This window comes from Geotrypetes seraphini, chromosome 4 (genome assembly GCF_902459505.1).
Source record: "Geotrypetes seraphini chromosome 4, aGeoSer1.1, whole genome shotgun sequence".
In the NCBI taxonomy this organism is placed as follows: Eukaryota; Metazoa; Chordata; class Amphibia; order Gymnophiona; family Dermophiidae; genus Geotrypetes; species Geotrypetes seraphini.
In genome coordinates, this window is record NC_047087.1 from 170696796 (window position 1) to 170724419 (window position 27624).

Sequence of the window (27624 nt, forward strand, 5' to 3'; positions counted from 1 at the left end):
AGCCAGCCAGTTATTGAGTTGACCTGTTTGGAAGGCAAGAGTTCTATTTAGATATCTTTTATAACGGCAGGCCTTAGTTCTTGTACTACTTTCATGAGAGATTCAGTATGTATACAACTTGTATATGAAACTAGTCCCTCTTGTACATAAAACCAGTCTTCATTGATGTAGAAGCTATAATGTGAGCAGCAGCAGCTTTGGAGGTATGAAGTTTATTAGCCATACTGTAACTAGTAGAGTTTTTGGTGAGACATAGCATGGTGAGCATAGTATGACAAAACATAGCACGGCAAACACAGAATTACAAAAATAAGGAAAAGACTGCAGAATGGAATGTACAAGGTGCAGGGATCTTTATAAAAAATTATATAAAATTGTAATCCTTAAAGAATGGCTCTCATTTACATGGAATACAGACCCAACACGGTCCGTGTTTCGGAGAAACACTCCTTCATCAGGGGTCCTATTAGTATTACATTACATTGGTGACTTATATTCTGCCATTACCTTACAGTTCTAGGTGGATTTTAAGAGGGCTGCTGGACATTACCAGGAGAGATACAGGGTTAGGTACTGGTCATAGGATGAGAGATATTAGAGGTATTGCATTAGTTTGTCTTTACAATTCCTTCTTTGCGTCCGTCTTTACGAAGGAGGACACCTCAACAATACCTGAAGCGGAGAAAGTGTTTGCAGGAGAAATAGAAGACAGCCTCACCACAGTTGAAGTGGACTTAGACCAGATATACTATCAGATCGACAAACTTAAAAGTGACAAATCCCCTGGACCGGATGGAATTCACCCGAGAGTCTTAAAGGAATTGAAGGTTGAAATCGGAGAGTTATTGCAAAAACTTGCAAACCTGACAATCAGAACTGGACAGATACCGGACGACTGGAGGATAGCGAACGTCACCCCAATTTTCAAAAAAGGATCGAGAGGGGAACCGGGCAACTATAGACCTGTGAGTCTTAGTCTGTCCCCGGCAAGATGGTTGAAGCACTGATCAAGGATAGCATGGTCCGGCACTTGGACGCACACGACTTGATGAAACCCAGTCAACATGGATTCAGGAAAGGGAAATCATGTTTGACGAATTTACTCCAATTTTTTGAGACCGTGAACGAGCAAATTGATAGTGGGATGCCGGTGGACATAATATACTTGGACTTCCAGAAAGCGTTCGACAAAGTTCCACACGAAAGACTTCTCAGGAAACTACAAAGCCATGGCATAGAGGGGGATATACAAAGATGGATAGGCAAATAGCTGGAAAACCGAAAGCAGAGAGTGGGCATAAATGGGAAGTTCTCCGACTGGGAGAAAGTGACTAGTGGTGTACCCCAGGGCTCGGTACTTGGGCCGATCCTTTTTAATATTTATATCAATGACCTGGAGGAAGGAACATCCACTGAGATCATCAAGTTTGCAGACGATACAAAACTATGCCGGGCGATCAGATCGCAGGAGGATAGAGAGAAACTCCAGAGCGACTTGTGTCGGTTAGAAACATGGGTGGAGAAATGGCAGATGAAGTTCAATGTGGAGAAATGCAAGGTAATGCATTTAGGCAATAAGAATAAGGAATACGAGTATACAATGTCAGGTGCAACTCTGGGGAAGAGTGAACAAGAAAAGGACCTGGGTGTACTGATAGATAGGACCCTGAAGCCGTCGGCACAATGCGCGGCAGCGGCAAAGAAGGCAAATAGAATGTTGGGCATGATAAAGAAAGGAATCTCGAGTAGATCGGAGAAAGTTATAATGCCGCTTTATAGGGCAATGGTCAGACCACACTTGGAATACTGCGTCCAACATTGGTCTCCCTACCTAAAGAAGGATATAAAACTGCTGGAGAGGGTGCAGAGATGAGCAACAAAACTGGTGAAGGGTATGGAGAAACTGGAATACGAGGACAGACTTATAACACTAGGATTGTTCTCCCTTGAGAAAAGGAGACTGCGTGGGGATATGATCGAGACCTTCAAAATACTGAAAGGAATCGACAAAATAGAGCAGAGAAGATTATTTACATTGTCCAATTTGATACGGACTAGAGGACATGTAATGAAGCTAAGGGGGGACAGGTTCAGGACTAATGTCAGGAAGTTCTGCTTCACTCAGAGAGTGGTTGACACCTGGAATGCCCTCCCAGATGAGATTATTGCGGAATCGACCGTCCTAGGCTTCAAGAGCAAACTAGATGCATATCTCCTTAAGAGAGGCATATAAGGATATGGACTATAAATTACGACAGGTGTACACCTGGCAGGGCCTCCGCGTGTGCGGATCGCCGGACTTGATGGACCGAAGGTCTGATCCGGAGATGGCATTTCTTATGTTCTTATGTACAAATTTTTTGAATAACAAGGATTTTATTTCCCTTTGGAGGGTTTTGTAATCCGGCGTTTTCATCAGTAAGTTGGAGAGGTGTTGGTCAAGCTTTGCTGCCTGGGTGGCTAGTAGGCCATCATGCATCTTTTTGTACTGTGTGCCTTTTGATTGGGGGGTGAGTGAATGGGGTCTGAGTCCTTCTCGGTCTTGTTGAGTTGTTTCGGATGAGGCGTTCATTCAGGTAGGTGGGGGCGGCTCCATTTAGGAATTTAAATAATAGACAGTAGAATTTGAATAATATTCAGGCTTGGATTGGGAGCCAGTGTGAATCTAGGTATGCTGTGGAGATGTGATCAAATTTATTTAGTGAGTAGATCAATCTGAGGTCTGTATTTTGTACTGTTTGTAGTTTTATCATGCTGGCGGCGCATGGTAGGTAAAGGACATTGCAGTAGTCTAGAGATCCCAGAATAAGTGATAGGACCAGGAGATGGAGTTGTTCTCAACAAAGAATTTTCAGATTAGCTGTAGGTTGTGTATGACTTCGAAAGATTTCTAGATAGTTTTGTTGAGTTTGAAGTTGCATGGTACAGCATCTGTCTATCATCACCTCAAGTAGTCTTAGGGCAGGTTGGATGGGATATTTGATGGAGTTTATTTCTATTTATTGTGGTTGGTGTCTTGTCTTTTTCGAACAATAGGAATTTTGTTTTGTCTGTGTTCAGCTTTAGTTTGTGATCTTTCACCCATTTTTCAACTGTTTTTATTGTCATTAAGCAATTTCTCTTTTATAATGCGAGTTAGGTGGTTGAAAGGAAGGAGGATGATGATGTCATCTGTGTAGCTGTGTGATGTAATGCCTTTATTGTCCAGGCTGGTTCCGAGGGGGGCCATGTAGAGGTTGAAGAGCATTGGAGGTAGAGGTGACCCTTGTGGTACGCCACATGGGTTGTACCAGGGTTCTGATTTTTCTTCATTTGTCTTGACTCTATAGGTTCTAGATTGTAGGAATCCCTGGAACCATGTGTGTACTTTGCCCACGATTTCTTTAGCTTCCAGTATTTGTAGGAGGATGGTGTGATCTACCAGGTCTCATGCTGCATAGAAGTCAAGTTGTATGACTAGCATCCTCTTGCCTATGCTAAGATGCTGTCTGGCTGTGTCCATTAGAGATCCTAATAGTGTTTCCGTGCTGTGGTTGGTCCTAAATCCAGATTGTGAGGGGTGATGGAGGTTGTAGTCTTCTATGTAGTTTGTGAGGTATTATGCCACTATGTCTTCCATTAGTTTGACATATATTGGTATAGAGCAGGGGTTTCCAAAGACCCTCCTTGAGGGCCGAATCCAGTCGGGATTTCAGGATTTCCCCAATGAATATGCATGAGATCTATGTGCATGCACTGCTTTCAATGCATATTCATTGGGGGAAATCCTGAAAACCCTACTGGATTTGGCCCTCAAGGACGGACTTTGGAGACCCCTGGTATAGAGGCTATGGGCCTGTAGTTGGAAGGAAGCTCTGTAGCACCTTTGAGGTCTTTCATGATTGGGGTGATGATAATCTCGCTGAGTTCCTGTGTTAATTGGCCTTCTGTGAACAGTGATTCTACCCATTGCATTTTGGTGTGGAGGTTTTTAGCAGGTATAGGGGAATGTTGTTGAGGTTGCATTCTGCATGGCTGTATTTTTTATAGAGTCGGTTCAGGTCTGACCATAGTATCATTGGAAAGTGGGCGATATTGGTGCGGTGAGGGGGGGGACAAACTGGTCTCCCTTCCCCCTCAACTCGCTGTGCTTTGGCGGTCGGGCCCTTTAACAAGGCCGAAGAGAAGAAAATGTCAGGAGGGCAGGCCTGCATTCAACCATGCGGCCGATGCTGGTGTGGTGAGGGGGAATGATCTGGTGTCCCTTCCCTCTCACCTTATGGCAAGGTTGCTAACCTACCACATCAGAGGGGTGGGGCTTAGGTTGGGAGGTGGTTAATTGCCCTGGAGCAGAATGGATCAGGGAGGCCCTGAGGAAAGAGGTCTCTAGGAGAAGTCTGAGTAAGGATCTTCCCATGTTCTGGCCTGGTAGCAGTACCCGAGGAGAGTTCCAGGGAAGTGGAATGGCCCTAGCTCAAACTCTTGAATTACAAGCATGGCTAACCTAGTGTGACATGACATGGCAAGCATAGCATGATAAAAACTTATCACGGTAGACATGAAATGGCAAACATTGAGTAGCAAACATAGCGTGAGAAATCATAGTATGATAGACGTATGGAAAACATAGTGTGGTAGATACGATGTATAGTATAGTATGACAGAAATGGTGACAGTATAACAAAGTGTGACAAAACAAAGTATGAGAAAACATGGCATGGTCAAACATAGTTCAAAATTCAATTTTCTTATATTTAAATATTGAAATCATGACCAAATAACTTTGCCAATATAAATAAACTAGTGTTTAAGCCTGTTACATTAACAGTTGCTAGAATAGATGTCTGTCTGGTTTTTTTTCTTTGTCTCTCTCCTTGGATGCTGTCTGTCATTCTTTCTGTCTGTGTCTCTTCCTGGCCCCCTGTCTGTCTTTCTTTCTGTCTCCCTGGCCCCCTGCCTGCCTGTATTTCTCTGTTGCGCCATGTCTGCCTGTCTCTCCGTGGCCCCCTTCTGTTCCCCCCCCCTCCCAGAGCAAAGCATGATTGCTGTCTGCCCCCTTTCCCTCTCCCTCTCCACTTCTTACCAGCATGGGACACATGACTGCTGTCTGCCCCCCAGCACACCCCTCCCCCAAAGCAGCCCCCTTTCCCTCTCCCCATGCCCTTGTTGTGCCATGCCTGCCCCTGTTGTGCATGCCTGTTCTTACTCTCCCTCCATCCCGGCTTCCTAGTGTCTTCTGGCCCACCAGCACAAACTGCTGCCGCCGCCGCTGCTCCTCTTCAAAGCAGCCTGCTAAGGTTCGCCGGCCGGCTGTAGCGAACCTTGCAGGCCGCTCTCCACCTCGGTAGCACATTCCCTCTGGCGCGATCGTGCCAGAGGGAACGTGCTACCGAGGTGGAGAGTGACCTGCGAGGTTCGCTACAGCTAGCCGGCGAACCTCAGCAGGCTGCTTTGAAGAGGAGCAGCAGCAGCGGTTGGTGAGTGAGGGCGGGAGGAGGGAGTCGCCAGTGTGTTCCCTGCCTCCGTGTTCGAAAATGGAATTCAGCATGGAGGGAGACATCATGCTGTCAGGGAACACGCCGTCCTAAGTGTGCATGCCCGCTTAGGGTTTTATTATAGAGGATAATCATAACATGCTCAGTGCCCTCACCAGGTCATTGCTGAGAATTGGAGTTCCCGGGAAGGTTTCAGCCAAACGATAATTTCTCCTAGGCGTTGTTCTCGCTGAAGACAAACATGAAACCCAGCTTGGGTCGGAGGGCAGTGAAACATTTGATTTAGTTGCAAGCATGATTACATAGAAACATAGAAATAGACGGCAGATAAGGGCCACGGCCCATCTAGTCTGCCCACCCAATGACCCTTCCCTACCTTTCTCTGTGAATAGATACAACGTGTCTATCCCATTTGGCCTTAAAATCATGCACACTGCTGGCCTCAATAACCTGAAGTGGAAGACTATTCCAGCGATCAACCACCCTTTCAGTGAAAAAGAATTTCCTGGTGTCCCGTACAGTTTCCCGCCCCTGATTTTCCACGGATGTCTCCTTGTTGCCGCGGGACCCTTGAAAAAGAAGATATCTTCTTCCACCTCGATGCGGCCCGTGAGATACTTGAATGTCTCGATCATGTCACCCCTCTCTCTGCGTTCCTCGAGTGAGTACAGCTGCAACTTATCCAGCCGTTCCTCGTACGGGAGATCCTTGAGTCCTGAGACCATCCGGGTGGCCATTCTCAGCACTTCTTTACAGTAATGCGGCCTCCAGAATTGCACACAGTATTCCAGGTGGGGCCTCACCATGGATCTATACAATGGCATAATGACTTCAGGCTTATGGCTGACGAAACTCCTGCGTATGCGACCTATGATTTGTCTTGCCTTGGATGAAGCTTGCTCCACTTGATTGGCAGTCTTCATGTTCTCACTGACGATCACCCCTAAGTCTCGTTCTGCTTCAGTTCTTGTTAGGATCTCGCCATTAAGGGTGTAAGTCTTGCATGGATTTTGGCTGCCCAGGTGCATGACTTTGCATTTTTTGGCATTGAAGCTGAGTTGCCAGGACCTAGACCAGCGCTCCAGTAGGAGTAGGTCGTGCATCATATTATCATACATTGAATTTATGTCTGTTGTGCTTTTGCCCACTACATTGCTTAGTTTGGCGTCATCGGCAAATAATGTTATTTTACTTCGCAGCCCTTCTGCCAAGTCTCTTATAAAGATGTTGAATAGGATCGGGCCCAGGACCGAGCCCTGCGGCACTCCACTGATTACCTCCGTCATTTCGGAGGGGGTGCCGTTCACCACTACCCTCTGAAGCCTACCTCCAAGCCAGTTCCCAACCCATTTCGTCAATGTGTCGCCCAATCCTATAGAACTCATCTTACTCAGCAACCTGCGGTGTGGTACGCTATCAAATGCTTTACTGAAGTCCAGGTATACGATGTCCAGGGACTCCCCAACATCCAGCTTCCTCGTCACCCAGTCAAAGAAGCTGATCAGGTTGGATTGGCAGGATCTCCCCTTAGTAAATCCATGTTGATGGGGATCCCGTAGATTCTCCTCGTTCAGGATCGTATCCAATTGGCGTTTGATTAGAGTTTCCATTAGTTTGCACACTATTGATGTGAGATTCACCGGTCTGTAGTTTGCTGTCTCCATCTTGGAGCCTTTCTTGTGGAGTGGAATGACATTAGCCGTCTTCCAGTCCAACGGGACGTTACCCGTACTAAGGGAGAGATTGAAAAGGCGGATAGCAGTTCCGCCAAGACATCACACAACTCTCTGAGCACCCTGGGGTGTAGGTTGTCAGGCCCCATTGCCTTGTTAACCTTAAGCTGTGACAGCTCGCAGTAGACACCGCTGGGTGTAAACTCGAAATTACTAAACGGGTCATCTGTGTCAACCCTTGTCTGTAGCCGAGGGCCGAGTCCTGGCGCCTCGCGGGTGAAGACTGAGCAGAAGTATTCATTTAACAGTTGGGCTTTTTCCGAGTCCGCTTCTACATAGTCTCCGTCTGGTTTCCTAAGACGTACTATCCCACCTGAGTTCTTATTTCTGTCACTGATATACCTGAAGAAGGATTTATCTCCTTTCTGGATGTTCTTCGCTAGAGACTCCTCCATGCGAAATTTGGCCTCCCTAACTGCTGTTTTGACGGCTTTTGACTTGGCCAGATAGACTTCCCTAGAGTACTGTTTCCCTGATTGTTTGTAAGAGATGAATGCTTTTTTCTTCTCCTTGATGAGGTCCGAAATCTCCGCAGAGAACCACTGTGGCTTATTGTTCCTTCGCCGTTTACTTACTGTTGTGTTTTGGGGGGTTTGTCCCCTTTTTTTCTGTGCATGTGCCCATCACTATCACCAGAGATGGACACATGCAAATTTAGCGAGTCTTCTCTAGTCTCTACCAACCTCATTTACATGAGTGTTTTTTTGGAGAATGACTCTTTTTTAAATTTGCTATCAGAACAGTTGCTATAGCAGACCATCTCTTTTTAACACAGTTTTTTGAGAATCTAGGCTTTAGTTTCTTCACCCAGATTCATATAGGAAGTTACAAACTACTTTCTCTCTATTTAGCTTGCAGTATTATTTTGTTCTAGCATTTCACTGAATTAAATTACTTGTTCTCAGGTACATTTGCAGTTTTCCTCATAATTAAAAAAAAATTCTGTTGGTCTTGATAGTTCTGGATTTTCAGGCTACATTCCGTAACTGGTGTATTCATTAAACATTTATTATTAGTAGTGTAGCTTGGGAATCTCTGAAGATCAGCGTGCCTGATGGAACTAAAACTAAAAACTAAATCTCCAGTACAAGGTTACTTAAAGACTTGGTACCTAAAGAATGATTACTTGAATGCAGATGACTGACCAGTGGTTCTGGAAGAGTGCCAAATTTTGTTAATGAAAACCAAAGCTACAGTACCCAGTAGTGTAGGCCTAAGTGAAAACCAGATGCAAATAGCACACTAAAACCCATGAAATGTGTGACCTATTAACTACTGATTGGCATGGAGTAAAGGGAATTTATTTCCCGATCATTTGCTAAACAAGCCTAACCCTAAACCCTAGCCCAATAATAGTATAATTTGGGTTGTCATTCTCTAGCCATGTCCTTAATTCAAATGAGCGTCAGAGCAGCATCAGAGCATTCAGTGCTTCGGCCCGGCTAAAAACCTCTAGCACAGCTTCATAAAAGGAGCCCAAAATTAGGCTTAAATTATTTTACTAAGACTTGGTACCTTTTTCAATTTTAAATCAGACTCTGATATTACTTATACAACTTATAAAATTTTGTAACCCATATGATTAAAACCAGTTCTGTATTTTGATGATCCAAGTTTCCAGTAAACCAAATTTAAAAACTAACAGTTGATATTTGCATTAATAAACTGTTCTCAGACTTTGTTTTAATTTTTCTCACAATTTAGAATCTTCAATTGTTGAATTAATTAAAATGGTATATCTCTGGCAAATAAAATGATAGAAAGATATGGTTTGTTGCATTTGAATCAGCATGTTCTTGATTACTTAGCCAGCTGAATAACTCAATTTCTAAGACTTGCGGCCTCTTTTACAAAGCCACGCTAGTGGCTGCGCTGTGCTAACGGCCCCAAAGCCCATAGAGGTTTAAAGGGCTTCAGGGCTGTTGCTGTGCGGCAGCCGCTAGCATGGCTTTGTAAAAGAGGCCGTTGGTCTCTTGGATTAACCCACATCAGTTGTTTTTTTCCAGAATTATGATACTGATAGCTTAGGAGTCCCAAATGTGAGAATGTGATACCTTCTTGTCTTTGGAGAAAGCAAGGTTACTTATTGTAACAGGTGTTCTCTGATGACAGCAGATATTTATTCTTACAACCTGTCCACCTCCCCTAGTTAGCTGCTTATCATTTTTATTTTTATTTTTTTTTACTAAACAGATAGTCCCATGAGCTGTAGGGAGGGTGGTAAGGCACCGGCACGTGTGTGGTACGGGCATTGCCTTAAAGTGACAGTGCACTTGTCTGTATCAGGTTCCATGGATGACGTCACTCACATGTGAGAATATATACTTGCTGTCCTCAGAGATCATCTGCTACAGGTAAGTAACTTTGTTTCCCCAGGGATGAGAAGCGGTTTAGGCACCAGCTTATTCAAGTTTATTAAAAAAAATTTTAAACCGCTTAATCAGGTTTCTAAGAAGTGTACAATATAAAATTAACATAAAAACAGGTTAAAATTAGGATACTAAACAATACCAAACTAATTAGTGAAACACATAATAAGACATATGGACTAACTTCAAACAATAGGGAAAAAAAGAGAAGAACTACAATCGTGAAAGATATAGCGCAACAAAAAAAGGAAGAACAATTAGGTTAGGATAAAAAGAGATGAAACTTGTTTGTTTTTGTCCTTAAGAGGACAGTTATTATTCAAAGGCCTCCTGGAACAAAAATGTTTTAAATTTTGATTTGAATTGTTTTGTTAAAGTTTCACAGCGCAAATGATAGGGCAGTGAATTCCAGAGAGAAGGGGCAGTGACAGCAAAATTATTGGAACGCAACATATTAATAAATTTTAATGATGGTATGACAAGAAGATTTTGTGACATTGAACGAAACGTTTTTGAAGGATTATAAGGAATTAAAAGTCTGTCAATGAACTCTGGTTGATTATTTAAACGTGTTGTAAAGGTTAAGAGTAAGTATAACTAATTCTGTGTTCAACGGGTAACCAATGTGTGTTGAACAGGAGAGGTGAAACATGATGTTAGATCATTTACCCACCTCCATCCCATTATATTCCGGCTCCACTCTTCAGTTTGAGTTTTCAAGCAAAGTCCTTGGCATCATCATAGACTCCTCTCTCTCCTTCAATGACCACCTCAACTTCTTGGTAAAAAAATGCTTCTTTAGTCTTCATATGCTGAGGAAAGTGAGATCGTACTTTCATCATTCTCACTTCATCGTCCTTGTTCAATCCACCATCCTCTCTAGACTGGATTATTGCAACTCCATCTATTTAAGCCTAACTAAAAAAAACTCCATAGACTTCAGCTAATCCAGAACGCCGCGGCCAAGCTTATTTTCGCAAAAGGCAAGTCGACCACGTCTCCCCACTCCTGTCCAAACTTCACTGGCTCCCAGTTCACTCCAGAGTCCTCTTTAAATGTGCCTGTTTAGCCTTCAGGATCCTTCATGGCATCCTCCCTCCTGTTATCCCACTCTTCTGGAATTCCTCTAACCCTAATTCCACTAGATCCTCCCAAAAACTGAAACTATCATTCCCCTCTACAAAAGGTATATCCCGCGTAGAAAAATTAGGAACATCCCTCCCCTTTAGAACCACAGAACTCTGGAATAACCTCACATCCTCGCTCAGAGTTTCAAGTTCCCTCCAATCCTTCCGCAAACGCCTGAAAACTTGGCTCTTTTCAAAAACCTAACACTTCCCGCTTTTTGGTTCCCTGTCCCTCTTTATCTTCCTAGCTCCTTTCCTATAACCCTTCATTGTAGCTCCTTTTCAACCTAACCCTGTAAACCGTGCCGAGCTCTACGCTTGTGGAGATGGCGCGGTATACAAACCTAAGGTTTAGTTTAGTTTAGTGATCGAATTTCTTAGCACCATAAATAATCTTGAGAGCTGTATTCTGCACTATTTGAAGCCGTCCAATTTCTTTTTTTGTAATACCTTTATAAAGGCAAGAAATTACTAGAGAGTGGATCAGTGTATTCAAGGAAGCTGGTTCTAGTAAGAAAGGAAGAGGTGGTGTGGTGATTGTGTTAGGTATTCCAGAGTACTTCGGCTTGAGGTGCACTCAAAATGATTTGGACCCTAGATGTTATTTTCAGTACTTAAAGCTGATCCATTATGGAGGTAATGTTCTACAGTTCATCCAAAGTTAGGCTCTGTGATGCTGCTTATTAAGCGTAAATTCTGTGTTGGCAATTATGTATGTAATCATTTAAGTTTACAGTTCTTTGCCTAAGTTAGGCTTGAGCACTAATACCAGCTGAAAGTCTGGTGTAAACGCTTGTGCCTGACTGCTACTATTCTGCAAGGGGCCACTGAAAAATTAGCCCAACTCAAGAAGAGAATAATGTGGAGCTATGAACCTACAAGTTATTCCACACTTTTCTTGACACTTTTCATTTCAATGATATGAAATTAAAAATGTCAAGAAAAGTGTGGAATAACTTGTAGGTTTCATGGCTTCACATCATTCTCTTCTTTGTTGGGCTGAGAACTCTTCAGCGGCCCCTCGTATAACCCACACATGTAAATGCTATGCACACGCTTGACCTGCCCATGCTCCTCCTAGTCCATACCCCTTACAGTTTTTCACTTTGGATTTTGGGCACAAAATTTGTAGGATACAAATTTAAGGACAGTTATACTTGTGCTAATTACCGTATTTTCATGTAGATAACGCGCACCCGTGTAAAACGCGCACACGGGTATAGCGTGCGGAAAGCACAAATTTATGTACAGAAATTTTTATATACCGCACACACCCGTATACCGCGCATGCTGCCCGACTCTCCCGTCGCCGCCCGACTCTCCTTTCGCCCGCCCTGACTCTCCTCTGGCCACCCCGACTCTCCTTTTGCCCGCCCCGACTCTCCTCTCCCCCTTGAAGTCCTGTCCCCACCCTGAAAGCCTGATGCCCCCCCCCCGACGTCCGATTCACCCCCCCCGCAGGACCGCTCGCACCCCCACCCCGAAGGACCGCTTGCACGCACCCGCACCCCCACCCTGAAGGACCGCTCGCACCCCCACAGCCTCCCGACCCCCCCCCCCCATCATGTAGAAGCTCCTACCGGTGTCCTGCTGCTTCCTCTTGGCGGTCCTGCCCTTTCTCTGACGTCAAGCCCTCTTGCCCCAGCCAACCGCGGCACCCCCGAAATGATCGGGACAAGAGGGAGCTCAAGCCCTCTTGCCCCCCCTACTCCCCGACACGATCGGGGCAAAAGGGAGCCCAAGCCCTCTTGCCCCGCCAACTCCCCGACAATATCGGGCCAGGAGGGAGCCCAAGCCCTCCTGGCTCTGGCGACCCCCCCTCCCCCCCCGCTAGTTGTTCGGGCCAGGAAGGAGCCCAAGTCCTCCTGGCCCTGGCAACACCCCCCCACTAGTTGTTCGGGCCAGGAAGGATCCCAAACCCTCCTGGCCATGGCGACCCCCTACCCCCACCCCGCACTACATTACGGGCAGGAGGGATCCCAGGCCCTCCTGCCCTCGACGCAAACCCCCCTCCCCCCAACGACCGTCCCCCCAAGAATCTCCGACCGTCCCCCCAGCTGACCCGCGACCCCCCTGGCCGACCCCCACGACCCCCCTACCCCCCCTTCCCCGTACCTTTGTGTAGTTGGCCGGACAGACGGAAGCCAAACGCGCCTGTCCGGCAGGCAGCCAACGACGGAATGAGGCCGGATTGGCCCATCCGTTCCAAAGCTCCGCCTACTGGTGGGGCCTAAGGCACCTGGGCCAATCAGAATAGGCCCGGGAGCCTTAGGTCCCTCCTGGGGGCGGGGCCTTGGGCACATGTGCCTTAGGCCCCACCAGTAGGCGGAGCTTTGGAACGGATGGGCCAATCTGGCCTCATTCCGTCGTTGGGCTCCCTCCTGGCCCGAACAACTAGCGGGGTGTGGGTCGCCAGAGCCAGGAGGGCTTGGGCTCCCTCCTGGCCCGATATTGTTGGGGAGTCGGCAGGGCAAGAGGGCTTGGGCTCCCTTTTGCCCCAATCGTGTCGGGGAGTCGGGGGGGGGCAAGAGGGCTTGAGCTCCCTCTTGCCCCGATCGTGTCGGTGCCGCGGTTGGCTGGGGCAAGAGGGCTTGAGCTCCCTCTTGTCCCGATCGTGTCGGAGTCGGGGAGTCGGCGGGGCAAGAGGGCTTGACGTCAGAGAAAGGGCGGGACCGTTGGAAGAGGAAGCAGCGCATGTGCAGGGCTCACAGAAGGGCCGGGACCGCCAAGAGGAAGCAGTAGGACACTGGTAGGAGCTTCTACATGATGGGGCGGGGTCCAGAGGCTGTGGGGGTGCGAGCGGTCCTTCAGGCTGGGGGTGCGGGTGGGAGTGCGTGCGAGCGGTCCTTTGGGGTGCGGGTGCGTGCGAGCAGTCCTTCGGGGTGGGGGTGCGAGCGGTCCTGCGGGGGGTGGGGGGGGGAGGTAAATCGGACGTCGGGGGCGGGGAACTATGTAAAAAAAAATTTTGTACAATGCGCTCACGCGTATAACGCGCAAGGTTATGCGCTGTTTGTAAAAATCGTGTATAACGCGCGCGTTATATGCGTGAAAATACGGTACTGCCAATTTGCTGATTAAGCAATTAAGTTATGTTAGACCTGACATTGTTCTATAATTTGCACACACACTCTTGTGCACTGAACCTAAAACTGAGTGTGCAAGATTATAGAATTAGGGGATATATCTACAGGAAGTCAGAAGAATGAACTTAAGGGTGGTCAAAACTTATGTTGAAGCTCTCTGTAATGATCAGGTTGAAGAAAGGACTACTGTAGATACTAGAATATAGGATGATATTTTTGGGCCACGTCCTACATTCGGGTCATCACCCGACCCCCCCACCCCTCCCTGACTTGATGCAGGCCTCTGATAGGCTGGGACAGGAGAAATCCCTCCCGTCTCCTGTCCCGGCCGATACAAATCAGCTTTGACATCGGAGAGGTTTCCAGGTCAGCTACGTGCAGCGTGTGAACGCTGCCTGTGCATTTCTGCAAGATAGCCGCTGAAGGCAGAAGGAGCATGTGCGGCTCAAACAAGGAAATAACTGGGACACTCCCCGTTGACCTGGAAGGCTTTTCTCTGACCTCAGCTCTGAACATAAGATTTGCCGCTGCTGGGTCAGACCAGTGATCCATCATGCCCAACAGTCCTTTCACATGGTGGCCCTTAGGTCAAGACCAGTGCCCTATTTGAGTCTAGCCTTACCTGCATATGTTCAGTGCCGTGGCAGTCGTTCTGGATTGATTTTTTGTTCCTGTGTCTAGGTTGAAGTGGATCATGTGATCACTGTTTCCCAGAGTCCCTTCTTCTTCTATACCTTGTGCCGGTCCTCGTAGTCCATTTAGAATTAAGTCCAGAATTGCATTTCCTCTCGTATTTTCCTTAAGTTGTTCCAGGAAGCAATTGCCTACAGCATCCAGGAACTTGGTCTCTCTACTGCAGCCGGAGTTGCCTAGATTCCAATCTATCCCTGGATAATTGAAGTCACCCATGATAACTATGTTGCCTCCCTTGCCCTGTTGTTCGGCTTCGGAGGAGGAAGGGGCAGAGATCCTCGGCAGTGGCTTCAGCAGAGCGGGGCGGACAGGAAGGAGGGCTCCCCATTGGTGGTGGCAGCTTAAATAGGCGGGCAGGGAATATCCTCCGCCGCAGCTAGGTTGCGTACCCCCAACAAGCAGCCTTCATTCCCCTAAGAGTTGAGAAACACTGGTATAGATGATGATGTTTGAGTAATGGGTTCTATAAAAGGGATACAATTTATTCATTTGAAATGCTCTGGTTCCTGTTGGGGGGGAAGGAGTTTGGAGTGCTGAATGATGGCTAAGGGAGGTACAGAAGGGCCTGGATAGGGAGGGAAAAGATGTATTTGTAGTAGTCAGGAATGGGGGCAAAGTGTTGGAGTTTGTTCTGAAAAAGTGATTAATAAAGTTTAATATGGTTTACAGAAGGAACAACTGTGTGGGCCTGCAAACTAAATTGAAGTAAAAAATGTTCATAAAAATGAATGCTGTACCTATACAGGAAACTTTCAGCTGGTCCAGTTTTGCTCAGCTAACTTGAAATTATGATTTAAAGAGGTATATATGCTAATTGTATATTTTTTTATAGCTGCAATTAATGCATTCTTATTAGGGCTGCATTTAGATTAAAATTTTAATCACAAGTGTGCATTTAAATGTGTGGGTTTTTTTGGTGTGTTTTCTCCTCACTGCAGCACCTTGTGATTCTGGGCAGGTCACTTAACTTTTCATTGCTCAGAGTCACAAAGAGCTGCAGTGTGGAGAGAGATGTGGCAGGGGGAGAACCATACTTTTTAATCGTGTGATTGTGATGATAAATTTTAATCAAAATGTAGCCCTAAAAAAGATGAAAGATAAGAAATGTAAAATATAAATTGAAAAATTGCAAATGACTCTAAAATAAGCTGCAGAATAGATATAAACAACCTTACAGTTTTCATACTAAAAAAAAGTAAGCCAAATTCTTATGTCTCAAAAATGTATGATGGAAAGTAGTAACAAATACAAATGAGCAGGTCATTAAAATTCAACTATTAGCGTGAAATATTTATAGAGATAGTTGGTGTTGCTGTTTGATTATCCAAGTAGACAGATGTGGCTGTGTGATATTTAAATAATTAATTATAGACATAATGCTCCACAAAATTGAGAGCACTATCTCAGCGGAAGAAAAGCCTCATGTTTCTTTTGGTAGAGCATAAATGCTCAGACCTCCTCCCACCACATCATTGGATAAAATTTCCGAGGAGAATGTGCTACTGCCACTATTAATCTTAGTGCAGGACTGAGATGTAAAGCTGCCTGTTGTGTTGTAAAAATTACGAGTGATGTCTTAAACAATAGCCAACGTTTCACGGTGTAAAACTGTTTCTTTAGAGCTTAGCGATTTTCACAAGTATATAAAAGTACTTTCACAGGATAAGCAGGCAGGTATTCTCACTAGTGGGTGATGTCATCCGACAGAGCCCCGATACGGACATCTTGCAAGCATGTCTTGCTTGAAGAAACTCAGAAGTTTCGAGATGCCCGCACCGCGCATGCGCCAGTGCCTTCCCGCCCGATGTACCGGGCGTGTCTCCTCAGTTCTTTTCTTTCCGCAGAGCTGAGAAGTTTCACTTCATTCTGCGCTGACTGAATTTCAGTATATTTGCCTTCTTTACTACCGCGTTTTGTTGTTTATTTGATTTATTTCAATTTTACGTTGTATTTAAAAAAAAAAAAAAAAAGTTAAAATTATTTCTTCCGGCGGTTCGGCCGGGCCGGCCTCGTGGCTTAGGCCGAGCGCCTTCGACCTAGCGGCGACGATTTTCCGGCCTATGTCCCGGCCAATCACCGGTTTTAAAAAGTGCAGCAAGTGCCAGCGTGCGATTTCGTTGACGGACCCGCATCGACGCTGTCTTCAGTGTCTTGGTCCAGAACACGTTCCGAAATCGTGCCGGCCTTGTTCCACGCTCACTGCGCGATCGTTCAAATGGCGCTGCTTACTTTGGGAGTCGATGTTTAAGATGGAGTCTGCCAAAGAGCCGTCTGCTTCAACTTCTACTGCGGTTTCGCCGGTTCGTTCGAAACCTGCATCGACAACCCCTGCATCTGGCATCGTGAAGCCGGCATCGTTCACTCCGACTTCTGCCTCCGGTTCAGCATCGGTGCCTGTCCCCGTCTCCTCGGCTCAGGTACTGCCTTCCACTGTCCCTCCAGTGGTCATCAAGGTGCCTAAAGCTAGCAAGCAGAAGCACTTGGCCACAAAGGAGCGCGAAGACCGTGCTGGAGGACCCCCTTTCGGTGCGGATCCCTCCATATCGGCTTCGCTGCGATCCCTGCTGGAAGCCGATCGCCTGTTGGAAGCTTATCGCCTCCATTCAGGGTGACCTCCCGGTCTCGGTCCCGGGGGGCGGTCCGCCCCCTCCCCCTCCTCCTCGTCGTACGATCTCTCTGCTCGACGAGGAGGAACGGCGGAGGGCGGCGGGTGCTTCCTGGCGGGCTTCATTTAGTGATATGCCGCCTTTGGAGCCCATCACGCCTCCTCGTCAGCAGAGTGCTGTGTCAGCCCCTGATAGTCGAAGTCCTGGGCATACTGCATCGCAGGAAGAGTTCTTCCGCACTCCATACCAGACCTGGGTGGCACTGCGTGAGTCCGCATCCTTGCCACCTCTGCGATCCACTGCATCAAGTCCCATCCATTCCTTGGAGGCTTCGGGGGATCGTGCGATGCACAGAAGATCTCGTTCCCCATCCCGGCACCGGGAGGGGCATCGATCTCGACACTCATCTCGACACTCCTCACGTCATTCGGAGGTGTCCCCACAAAAGAAGATCCAGCGTATGGGATACTCCTCGTCGGATTTATCACCGCCTGAGGGACCGGAGTATGAGGAACCATCTACCTCCTATTCTCCTTGCCGCTCTCAGCTCTCTCTGGATCCAGAGGCTTCCACTTCTTCTAGTCCGTCTCGCCGGCCGGCGCTGGCGGACCAACTATCTTTTTCCTCCTTCCTTCGACAAATGGCGGATGATTTGGATGTGACTTTGGACACTGGTTCTCGATATTCTAAGGAGTATCTGGACACCATGCATTTGCCTCACCCTCCAGCGGAGACGCTTCGCCTTCCTCTGCATAAACTGCTTGACCAGACTTTCATGCGTTGTTTTGAGACACCGTATTCCATCCCTGCAGTTCCCAGTAAATTGGATGCTCGATACCGCATCGTCCATCACAAAGGGTTTGAGGGGGCGCAACTTTCTCATCAGTCACTTCTGGTCGAGTCCTCCCTCAAACGATCTCATCCCTCCCAGGTTTACGCCTCAGTACCACCGGGCCGTGAAGGGAGGACGATGGATAAATTTGGTAGACGTATCTACCAGAATTCGATGATGGCGACTCGAGTGCTCAATTACAATTTCTTCTTCTCTTCATATTTGGACTTCTTCTTGCCGGTGCTCCGCAAGTTCATCCCTTTTATCGATGCTCAAGCTCGATTCGAATTTGAAGAGGTGGTGGCGACCCTTTCTCAGTTACGCCTGCAGCTTATGCAATCATCCTACGATGCCTTCGAACTCTCGGTACGTGCTGCGGCCTGTTCGGTCGCCATGCGTCGCCTGGCATGGCTTCGTACCATTGATATGGATCCGAACCTTCAAGACAGACTTGCTAATGTGCCTTGTGCGGGGGCGGATCTGTTCGATGAGTCTATCGAGACTGTTACTAAAAAGCTTTCGGACCATGAGAAGTCCTTCCAGTCTATTCTGCGGCCTAAGCCTAAGCCTCAGCAGTCTCGTCCCTCTAGGCCGTCTCTGATTTACCAACGGCGTTATCAGCCGAGACAGACTCCTCCTGCGAGACAGCCTGCAAAGAGACAGCCTCCTCAGAAGCCTCAGCAGAAGCCTCAGATGCCGGCTGCACCCAAGGCTACTCAGCCTTTTTGACTCTCTTCCAGGGAGCATAACCGACTTCGTTCTGTCTCCCCCCGTTTTTCCCATCGGGGGTCGTCTCCATCATTTTTGTCATCGATGGGAGACAATCACCACGGACCTCTGGGTCCTTACCATCGTAAGAGAGGGATACTCTCTTCATTTCCAACGGGTCCCCCCGGACCACCCGCCAAGAGAGTATCCTTCCAACTCGATGCAGACCGCTCTTCTTCTCCAGGAGGCTCAGGCTCTTCTTCGGCTTCGGGCCGTCGAGCCGGTGCCATTAGATCAGCAAAACCGGGGGTTCTACTCCCATTACTTCTTGGTTCCGAAGAAGACGGGCGATCTGCGTCCCATTTTGGACGTTCGAGTCCTCAACAAGTTTTTGGTCAAGGAGCGGTTCCGCATGCTGACCCTTGCTTCTCTCTATCCCCTCCTCGAGCAGAACGATTGGTTATGCTCTCTGGACCTCAAGGAGGCCTACACTCACATTCCGATTCATCCGGCCTCCCGCAAGTTTCTCAGATTTCGGGCGGGACATCTACATCTGCAATATCGAGTGCTTCCATTCGGCCTTTCCTCGTCTCCCAGAGTCTTCACGAAGTGTCTGGTGGTGGTGGCCGCTGCACTCCGGAACATGGGTCTTCAGGTGTTTCCATACCTCGACGACTGGCTCATCAAGGCACCGTCGGCTCCAGGGGTCATTTCGGCGACCTTGACTACAATTTGTTTCCTGCAGAGTTTGGGCTTCGAGATCAACTTCCCCAAGTCACATCTTCAGCCCACCCAGTCTCTCCCCTTTATCGGGGCTGTTCTGGATACCATTCAACTTCGAGCATTCCTTCCTCCTCAACGCATGGATGCTCTCCTTCTGCTCTGCCAGTCAGTGTCTTCTCGCCCGTCCATCTCGGCGAGACACATGATGGTCCTCTTGGGCCACATGGCATCTACAGTTCATGTGACGCCTTTTGCCATACTGCATCTCAGAATTCCTCAATGGACCCTGGCATCTCAGTGGACTCAGGTGTCCGACCCGTTGTCCCGTCACATTGTCGTCACTCCTGCTCTACGGCAGTCTCTTCTCTGGTGGATGACCTCTTCGAATCTATCCAGAGGTTTGCTGTTTCACTCTCCTCCCCACCAGAAAGTTCTCACGACCGATTCATCGAACTATGCATGGGGGGCCCATCTGGATGGTCTTCGTACTCAGGGGTTCTGGACCGCTGCGGAACGACTCCATCAAATCAATCTTCTGGAGCTCAGAGCCATCTTCAATGCTCTTCAAGCTTTTCAGCATCTGCTTCACGACATGGTGGTCCTTATTCGCACAGACAATCAGGTCGCCATGTATTATGTCAACAAACAAGGGGGCACGGGCTCGGCCCCTCTTTGTCAGGAAGCTCTTCGAGTCTGGGATTGGGCGGTTCGACACAACACCTTCCTCAGAGCTGTCTACATTCAGGGGAAAGACAACGTCTTAGCAGACAAATTGAGTCGTCTTCTCCAGCCTCACGAATGGACGCTCCATTCCAACCCCCTTCATCAGATCTTTGCTCAGTGGGGAACGCCTCAGATAGATCTCTTTGCAGCCCCCCACAACTTCAAACTGCCTCAGTTTTGCTCCAGGATCTACACTCCTCTCCGCCTCGAGGCAGACGCCTTTCTACTGGAATGGGGGAATCGCTTCCTATATGCGTTTCCTCCATTTCCTCTCATTCAGAAGACTCTGGTCAAGTTGAGATCAGACCATGCCACCATGATTCTGATTGCTCCTCGGTGGCCCAGACAACCTTGGTACTCCCTTCTACTTCAACTGTGCAGCAGGGAGCCAATACTTCTTCCAGTGTTTCCTTCACTACTTACTCAACATCAAGGTTCACTGCTTCATCCCAACCTACAGTCCCTCCACCTGACAGCTTGGTTCCTTTCAACATAACTCCTCACCAGTTCTCTCAAGCAGTGAGGGAGGTCTTGGAGGCTTCCAGGAAGCCTGCTACTCAACAATGCTATTCCCAAAAATGGACTAGATTCTCTGCCTGGTGTATTTCCAATGCCACGGAACCTCAGCGAGCTTCCCTATCTTCTGTGTTGGACTATCTTCTACACCTGTCTCAGTCTGGTCTCAAGTCTACCTCTATACGAGTCCACCTGAGTGCTATTGCGGCTTTCCATCAGCCTCTACAAGGGAAACCTTTGTCTGCTCATCCTGTGGTTTCCAAATTTATGAAAGGGCTTTTTCATGTCAACCCTCCTATCAAACCTCCTCCTGTGGTTTGGGATCTCAATGTTGTCCTGTCTCGTCTTATGAAGCCTCCGTTTGAACCTCTCAACAAGGCTCCACTTAAGTATCTCACCTGGAAGGTGGTTTTTCTGGTGGCCCTCACGTCTGCTCGCCGGGTCAGTGAGCTTCAGGCCCTAGTGGCGGATCCACCGTTCACTGTATTCCATCATGACATGGTGGTTCTTCGTACTCATCCAAAATTCTTGCCTAAAGTGGTCTCTAAATTTCACCTCAACCAATCCATCGTGCTTCCAGTGTTCTTTCCAAAGCCTCATTCTCACCCTGGAGAATCTGCTTTACACACTCTGGACTGTAAACGTGCTTTAGCTTTCTACTTGGATCGCACAAAGCCACACAGAACTGCTCCTCAACTTTTTGTCTCCTTTGATCCAAACAAGTTGGGTCGACCTGTATCGAAGCGCACCATCTCCAACTGGATGGCGGCTTGTATCTCTTCCTGCTATGCCCAGGCTGGATTATCCCTTCCCTGTAAAGTCACAGCCCATAAGGTCAGAGCAATGGCAGCCTCCGTTGCCTTCCTCAGATCGACACCGATTGAGGAGATTTGTAAGGCTGCCACTTGGTCCTCGGTTCATACATTCACCTCTCATTATTGTCTGGATACTTTCTCCAGACGGGATGGACAGTTTGGCCAAACAGTGTTACAAAATTTGTTCTCTTGAATGCCAACTCTCCCACCATCCCATTGGGGTTAGCTTGGAGGTCACCCACTAGTGAGAATACCTGCCTGCTTGTCCTGGGATAAAGCAATGTTACTTACCGTAACAGTTGTTATCCAGGGACAGCAGGCAGCTATTCTCACGTCCCACCCACCTCCCCTGGGTTGGCTTCTCAGGCTAGCTACCTGAACTGAGGAGACACGCCCGGTACATCGGGCGGGAAGGCACTGGCGCATGCGCGGTGCGGGCATCTCGAAACTTCTGAGTTTCTTCAAGCAAGACATGCTTGCAAGATGTCCGTATCGGGGCTCTGTCGGATGACATCACCCACTAGTGAGAATAGCTGCCTGCTGTCCCTGGATAACAACTGTTACGGTAAGTAACATTGGTTTTATGTATCTGCTCCAATAAAGTAATGTTTCACAAATAAATTAAACCACGGTACTCACTGGATTGCTTGCTTACTCGATCTCACCAGTGTCCTGTCACTGCAGTGGCTTCTCATTTTTATTTAAAGAGAGATTCACCAATCAATTTACACTAGTGGAAAACGTTGGCTACTCTTCATTGATTGGCCTGCCCAGCCATAGCTATCTTGAATTGTGATATATAACCTTTTCCTATCTAATAAATTTTATGTTACGCTGGTTCCAATCGTAATTATTTTAGCAAAGTTTTGTATTATTTACCGTTATCATTTACAGCTATTGTAAACATAATGTAAATAAGTCATAAGTCTGTAAATTCAAATATTTTGTGTTCCTGGCTCTTTATTAGTCCATACAGACTGTTTATCTACTGTCTATGTCATTTTTGGAATGTCCTGTCATCCGGGATACACGATAGGAAAAGGTTAAATAAATTTAGCTGCACTGTAACAGCCTCTTTTACAAAGCCGCAGTAGCGGCTGCGCTGCGCTAACGGCCCCGAAGCCCATAGAGATTTAAAGGGTTTAGGGGCTGTTGCCGTGCCGTGTTGTAAAAGAGGCCATAAGTTTTAAAATGAGTTAATCTGGAGATTTTGAACAAATACTATGGAGTATTTGCTTGACAGGTTGTGTGGTAGGGTTGAAGGCTTATTGTCTAGATCAGGGCTGCCCAAGTCCGGTCCTCGAGATCTACTGGCAGGCCAGGTTTTCAGGGTATCCACAATGAATATGCATGAGAAAGAGATTTGCATACCAAGAAGGCAGTGCAGGCAAATCTCTCTCATGCATATTCATTGTGGATATCCTGAAAACCTGGCCTGCCAGTAGATCTCGAGGACCGGACTTGGGCAGTCCTGGTCTAGATCTTTTCCTACTTGAATAGCATTTTTGGAATTGTTAAAATTGTGTTTTGGGATATTAAGGCATTCGGATGGGGTAGTTTGAGATGTTTACAGATATGCCATGATTTGCTATATGTTTACCAGTTAGTTTTGCTTCCTTGGTGTAGCTTTCTCGGGAGTGTCGGGCAGAAGTGCAGCGCATCCTGCACCAGCGAGCTCTGGATGTGAAACTGGACCCAGGCCTTCAGGACAAGTGCATGACTGATCTGGGGAAATGGTGCACAGAGAAAACTGAGAAGGGACAGGTAACCTTTATGTAAGAGTTTTCAATCCCCTGTTGTGAGCAGATCTTAAATTTTGTGTTTCAAAAAATTGTCTTTAAAATTTAATTTTTAAATTTCCATTTAGCAAACGTCGCTAACAAATATTACACAATTTACAAAAGAAAAAAGATAAATGCATTTTAAATCAAACAGTATTTAAAATCCATAACCTGTACCCCATTCCAAAACTCCCAAAACTAAAAAGAGAAACATTTCCATTTCTCTTTCACTAAAAAGATCTAAATATAAAGAATAAAGTTAATCAAAAAATGCTTTTAGACATCTATTACTGTTAGTGAAAAAACAGTAGAAATTCATGTTAAACTACTTTTCTCAAGATCAACTTAGGACCACCCCTATAAATTATAAATCTTATGATCATCATTAGTCATTTAAGATGCCCAGACCTTCAGCTTTCATTTAGAAAGATGTGACCTCCGATATGTAGAAAAAGTCAAATGGATACAGACAGGAAAAATGTAACCACACAAAATCTTCAAATGAATTAAAAACCAAAAATCTAAACTGAGGAGGAGAGGTGAATAAGATATTGGTCAAAATGTTATATAATGCTAAATCCGTAAACAGTTTTATTTTAATGTGACTTACTATTGGTCTTGTAAACAAAAATGCTTTTCTTTCTTTTCATTTTTTTCAAGATAGGTTTTATCAGAATTAAAAAAAAAAAAAAAAAAGAAACACTTTAAAACTTGTCATTAAAGTTTACACAAACATCAAAATAGATTTGGTACCAAGTCCATTTCCTTATGTTTTTCTCATAAAGCACCAATAAAACACACACAATCAATTCAACAAACGGCCACACAAATCAAACATTGTATTGAATCCCCGGTAATAAAGCTGCTGTCACATCAACAATATGCTTGCACAAACAAATATGATTTTAAATGCCGCTTAAACAGAAATAGTTAAAGGTCCCAGGTAATTTTTTTCATAATAAAGATCCCATTAGAGAAAAAGCACTATCCTGGGTGCCTGCATAGTGAATTTTTGCCAAAGAGGACACCACCAATTGTGTATTAAATTAAAAAATTGTCTTGATGGCACTGAAGATATCTGGGTATAACCTGACCTTTAATTTTAGCATAGTTATAGCTGGGTTCTTGAAGAAAATCTGTAGAATATAGTTTGATTCAAGGAAAAATGAGGACCTCTCTTCATGAAGATAGTTTACAAGACAAATAATAAACTTTAAAAGGCATTTCTTCCTCTGGGAATCTGTAGGCTCATGTTTACCACTATAAAAAAAATGTACAACATGCCTGCATTAACAAAAAATGTGTGGCATGTTAACATCTGCAGAGGAGGCAGTGAGGGCATGAGGATTCATATGATCACGGGAAAAGCTAGGGAAACATGAAAAGCCCTACTAAATTTTAAAACCAGAGATGAAACCTGTTAACAGAGGAGCAGCGTTCAAGTAACCATGGAACAAGTTTGTATTGGGTAGCTGTATGTCCTTTCTTTCACCACCACCCTTTAGCCTTGTATAAGGTTTAGGAGGAAGGAGAAGAGCATGCAAAAGGCAAATTCATGTATGCTTCACAAAGGCAACCCTGGCTGTCCATGTGCTCAAGTTACTCATTTCTTGCACAGTTGGGGGTCATGGCTTTAACTAGGAAGATGATGCATACTTGACTATGTGGATTCAAAAATGAGCTCCTGTACATTTAAGATTACTGTTGTTGTTGTTTCTGCAGTGTTGAGAATGTAGCTCAAGTGCTGGTCTGGACTTAAACCACAGGCAGTGGAGACTACCTCCTTCCCCCAATGACACATTTATTCAGGTTTGACAGCACACTTGGAAATGGTGCCGTGGGCAATCTTATCAAACTCTTAGAATTCATTTTCTTTTTTTGCTTTAGAAAAAATTAACCTGCCTTAATTTTTTTTTTAATAAAGCTAAGTGGTTTTCATCACCTGTAAGATCAGTTTGATTTTCTAATGATACTTTTATTTTCATTAATTGCAGCCATAATATTTTATCTGATTTTTATCTGATGTAAATCGCATTGAAATGGGATTTTGCGATTTAATCAAAGAATTTATTAAACTTGAAACTAAAAAGAGTTTCTGAAACACACAATGGTTTGCAGAAACTCTTTTTAGGCTCTATTATGGCTGCATCCAAATTTATCACCACTAACATAGAAACATGGTGGCAGATAAAGGCCAAATGGCCCATCTAGTCTGCCCATCGCAGTAACCATTATCTCTTTCTCTCTCCCAGAGATCCCACGTGCCTATCCTAGACCCTCTTGAATTCAGACACAGTCTCTGTTTCCACCACCTCTCTGGGAGAATGTACCAACCTTTCTGTAAAAAAGTATTTCCTCAAAGTACTCTGGAGCCTATTACCTCTTAACTTCATCATATGCCCTCTCATTGCAGAGTTTCCTTTCAAATGAAAAAGACTCGACTCATGCACATTTATATTACATAGGTATTTAAACATCTCTATCTATCGCCCCTCTCCCGCCTTTCCTCCAAAGTATATAGATTGAGATTGTTAAGTCTGTCCCCATACGCCTTTTGACGAAGACTACACACCATTTTAGTAGCCTTCCTCTGGACTGACTCCATCCTTTTTATATCTTTTTGAAGGTGCGGTCCAAAAAGTAACAAAGCCTTGATTGCTTTGTTACTCAAGTTAGGATAACTACTACATAAAAAACTAAAAATAAAATTACTTGCCATTAGTTTTCAAGGACCAATCATGTCAAACATTGATGCTTGCCTGAGCAGCTGTATCTTTACGCACACAGACATTCATAACATTGATGGACTCTTGCGTATGCGACATACATGTTATCTATTCTGTTGTATACTTATGAAAGGAATTTTCTAATATTAAAGTAAACTTCTTGAATCCTCTTGTAGCACACCAACATATCTTCGGGGCACACAGTTTGAGAGACACTGATCTAAAACTTTCTATTTACTAATACGTGAACAAGATGGAGGGTAAATATTTATATACAATATCTTCATATTTTCTATTTAATAATTTGGTATTCCACCATAGCTATAATATTAAGGATGAGTATATATGAAGTATAATTATGGAAGCCACCCCCAGCAAAAGACAAGATGTGATGGCAGTATAGATAGCAACATAAACAATATTAGCAACTCACTTCTTAGTAATCCAACAGGAAGCAAAACTAAACAAAAAACTATACAAAAAATGAGTTTACCACTGAAAGATAGCTGCAAATCAGTGACCACAAATGCTCGCAGTCTATACAACAAAGTTCATGATCTGCAATATTGATCACCATACCTTAAGAAGGATATGGCAATACTCGAGAGGGTTCAAAGGAGAGCGATGTGATTGATAAAAGATATGGAAAATCTTTCGTACACGGAGAGACTGGAGAAACTAGGGCTCTTTTCCCTGGAAAAGAGGAGGATTAGAGGGGATATGATAGAGACTTACAAGATCATGAAAGGCATAGAGAAAGTGGAGAGGGACAGATTCTTCAAACTTTCAAAAACTACAAGAATGAGAGGGCATTCGGAAAAGCTGAAAGGAGACAGATTCAAAACCAATGCTAGGAAGTTTTTCTTCACCCAGCGGGTGGTGGACACCTGGAATGAGCTTCCAAAGGGCGTGATAGGACAGAGTACAGTAATAGGGTTCAAGAAGGGATTGGACATTGACGCTCTTGTGGCGTGCGTCCACAAATGTGTGGCCAAAGAGGCATGCATGGCCCTTTGGGAGCTCCTTGGAGCCACGTGAAGACGAGTGGAACATGGGTTGGTAACTATTCCTCTTTCTTTTTATATTTGACAAGGTTTATTGTTTTTGTGGAATGGGAAAGCGAAAAGTAAAGACTTAAAGTCTCCACTCTGGTATCATTGGGCCCGATGGACCACCATGTGACTTCTCTTGAGGCAAACTCCTTTCAGGTGGTGAGATCAGAACAGGCTTTAGGGACCTCACTTAGCTCTCCTGATCGAACTCCTCTTCCTCCTGATTTTCCTACTGGATCAAGACCTGAAGTTGGCCCTAGTGCTTCCTTGGAAGCCTCTGAGCCTCAAATTAATCTTGGTATTTCTTTTTTTTTTAATGCCTCATATTTCTCCTAGTATTACAGATAAGTTTGAAGGCTGTAGAAAATCCATAAGAAATTTCCTTAAAGTATTTCTGGCAACTTAATGTAAGGATGGAGAGCTTATTGAAATCAGTTATTGCCCAGCTTTATTCTTTTCTAAAGAGGTGGTGGAAAAACTTGAAAATGTGGATTCCAATAGTAAAATACTTGACACACCGATAAACAGGTTTCTAACTTGCAGGCAATCTCCATTTCTGTATCGCTTGGTAGACTGGTATAGTCTTTACGAATGGGTAATATGCCTCACTGCTACCAGCAGGTGGAGAATGAGATTAAACTTGTATATCAGTATAGCATGCCC

At 45.6% G+C, this 27624-nt stretch overlaps 1 protein-coding gene across 1 annotated transcript in view; it reads left to right on the forward strand.

The window, feature by feature from the left end:
- The window catches only part of GLG1 (golgi glycoprotein 1), a 403904-nt gene that overhangs the window by 192630 nt on the left and 183650 nt on the right, over nt 1-27624 (forward strand). The window contains exon 12 of the mRNA XM_033941148.1: nt 23029-23166. Within this exon, the coding sequence (XP_033797039.1) occupies nt 23029-23166 (138 nt within the window). The remainder of the gene's footprint in view (nt 1-23028; nt 23167-27624) is intronic.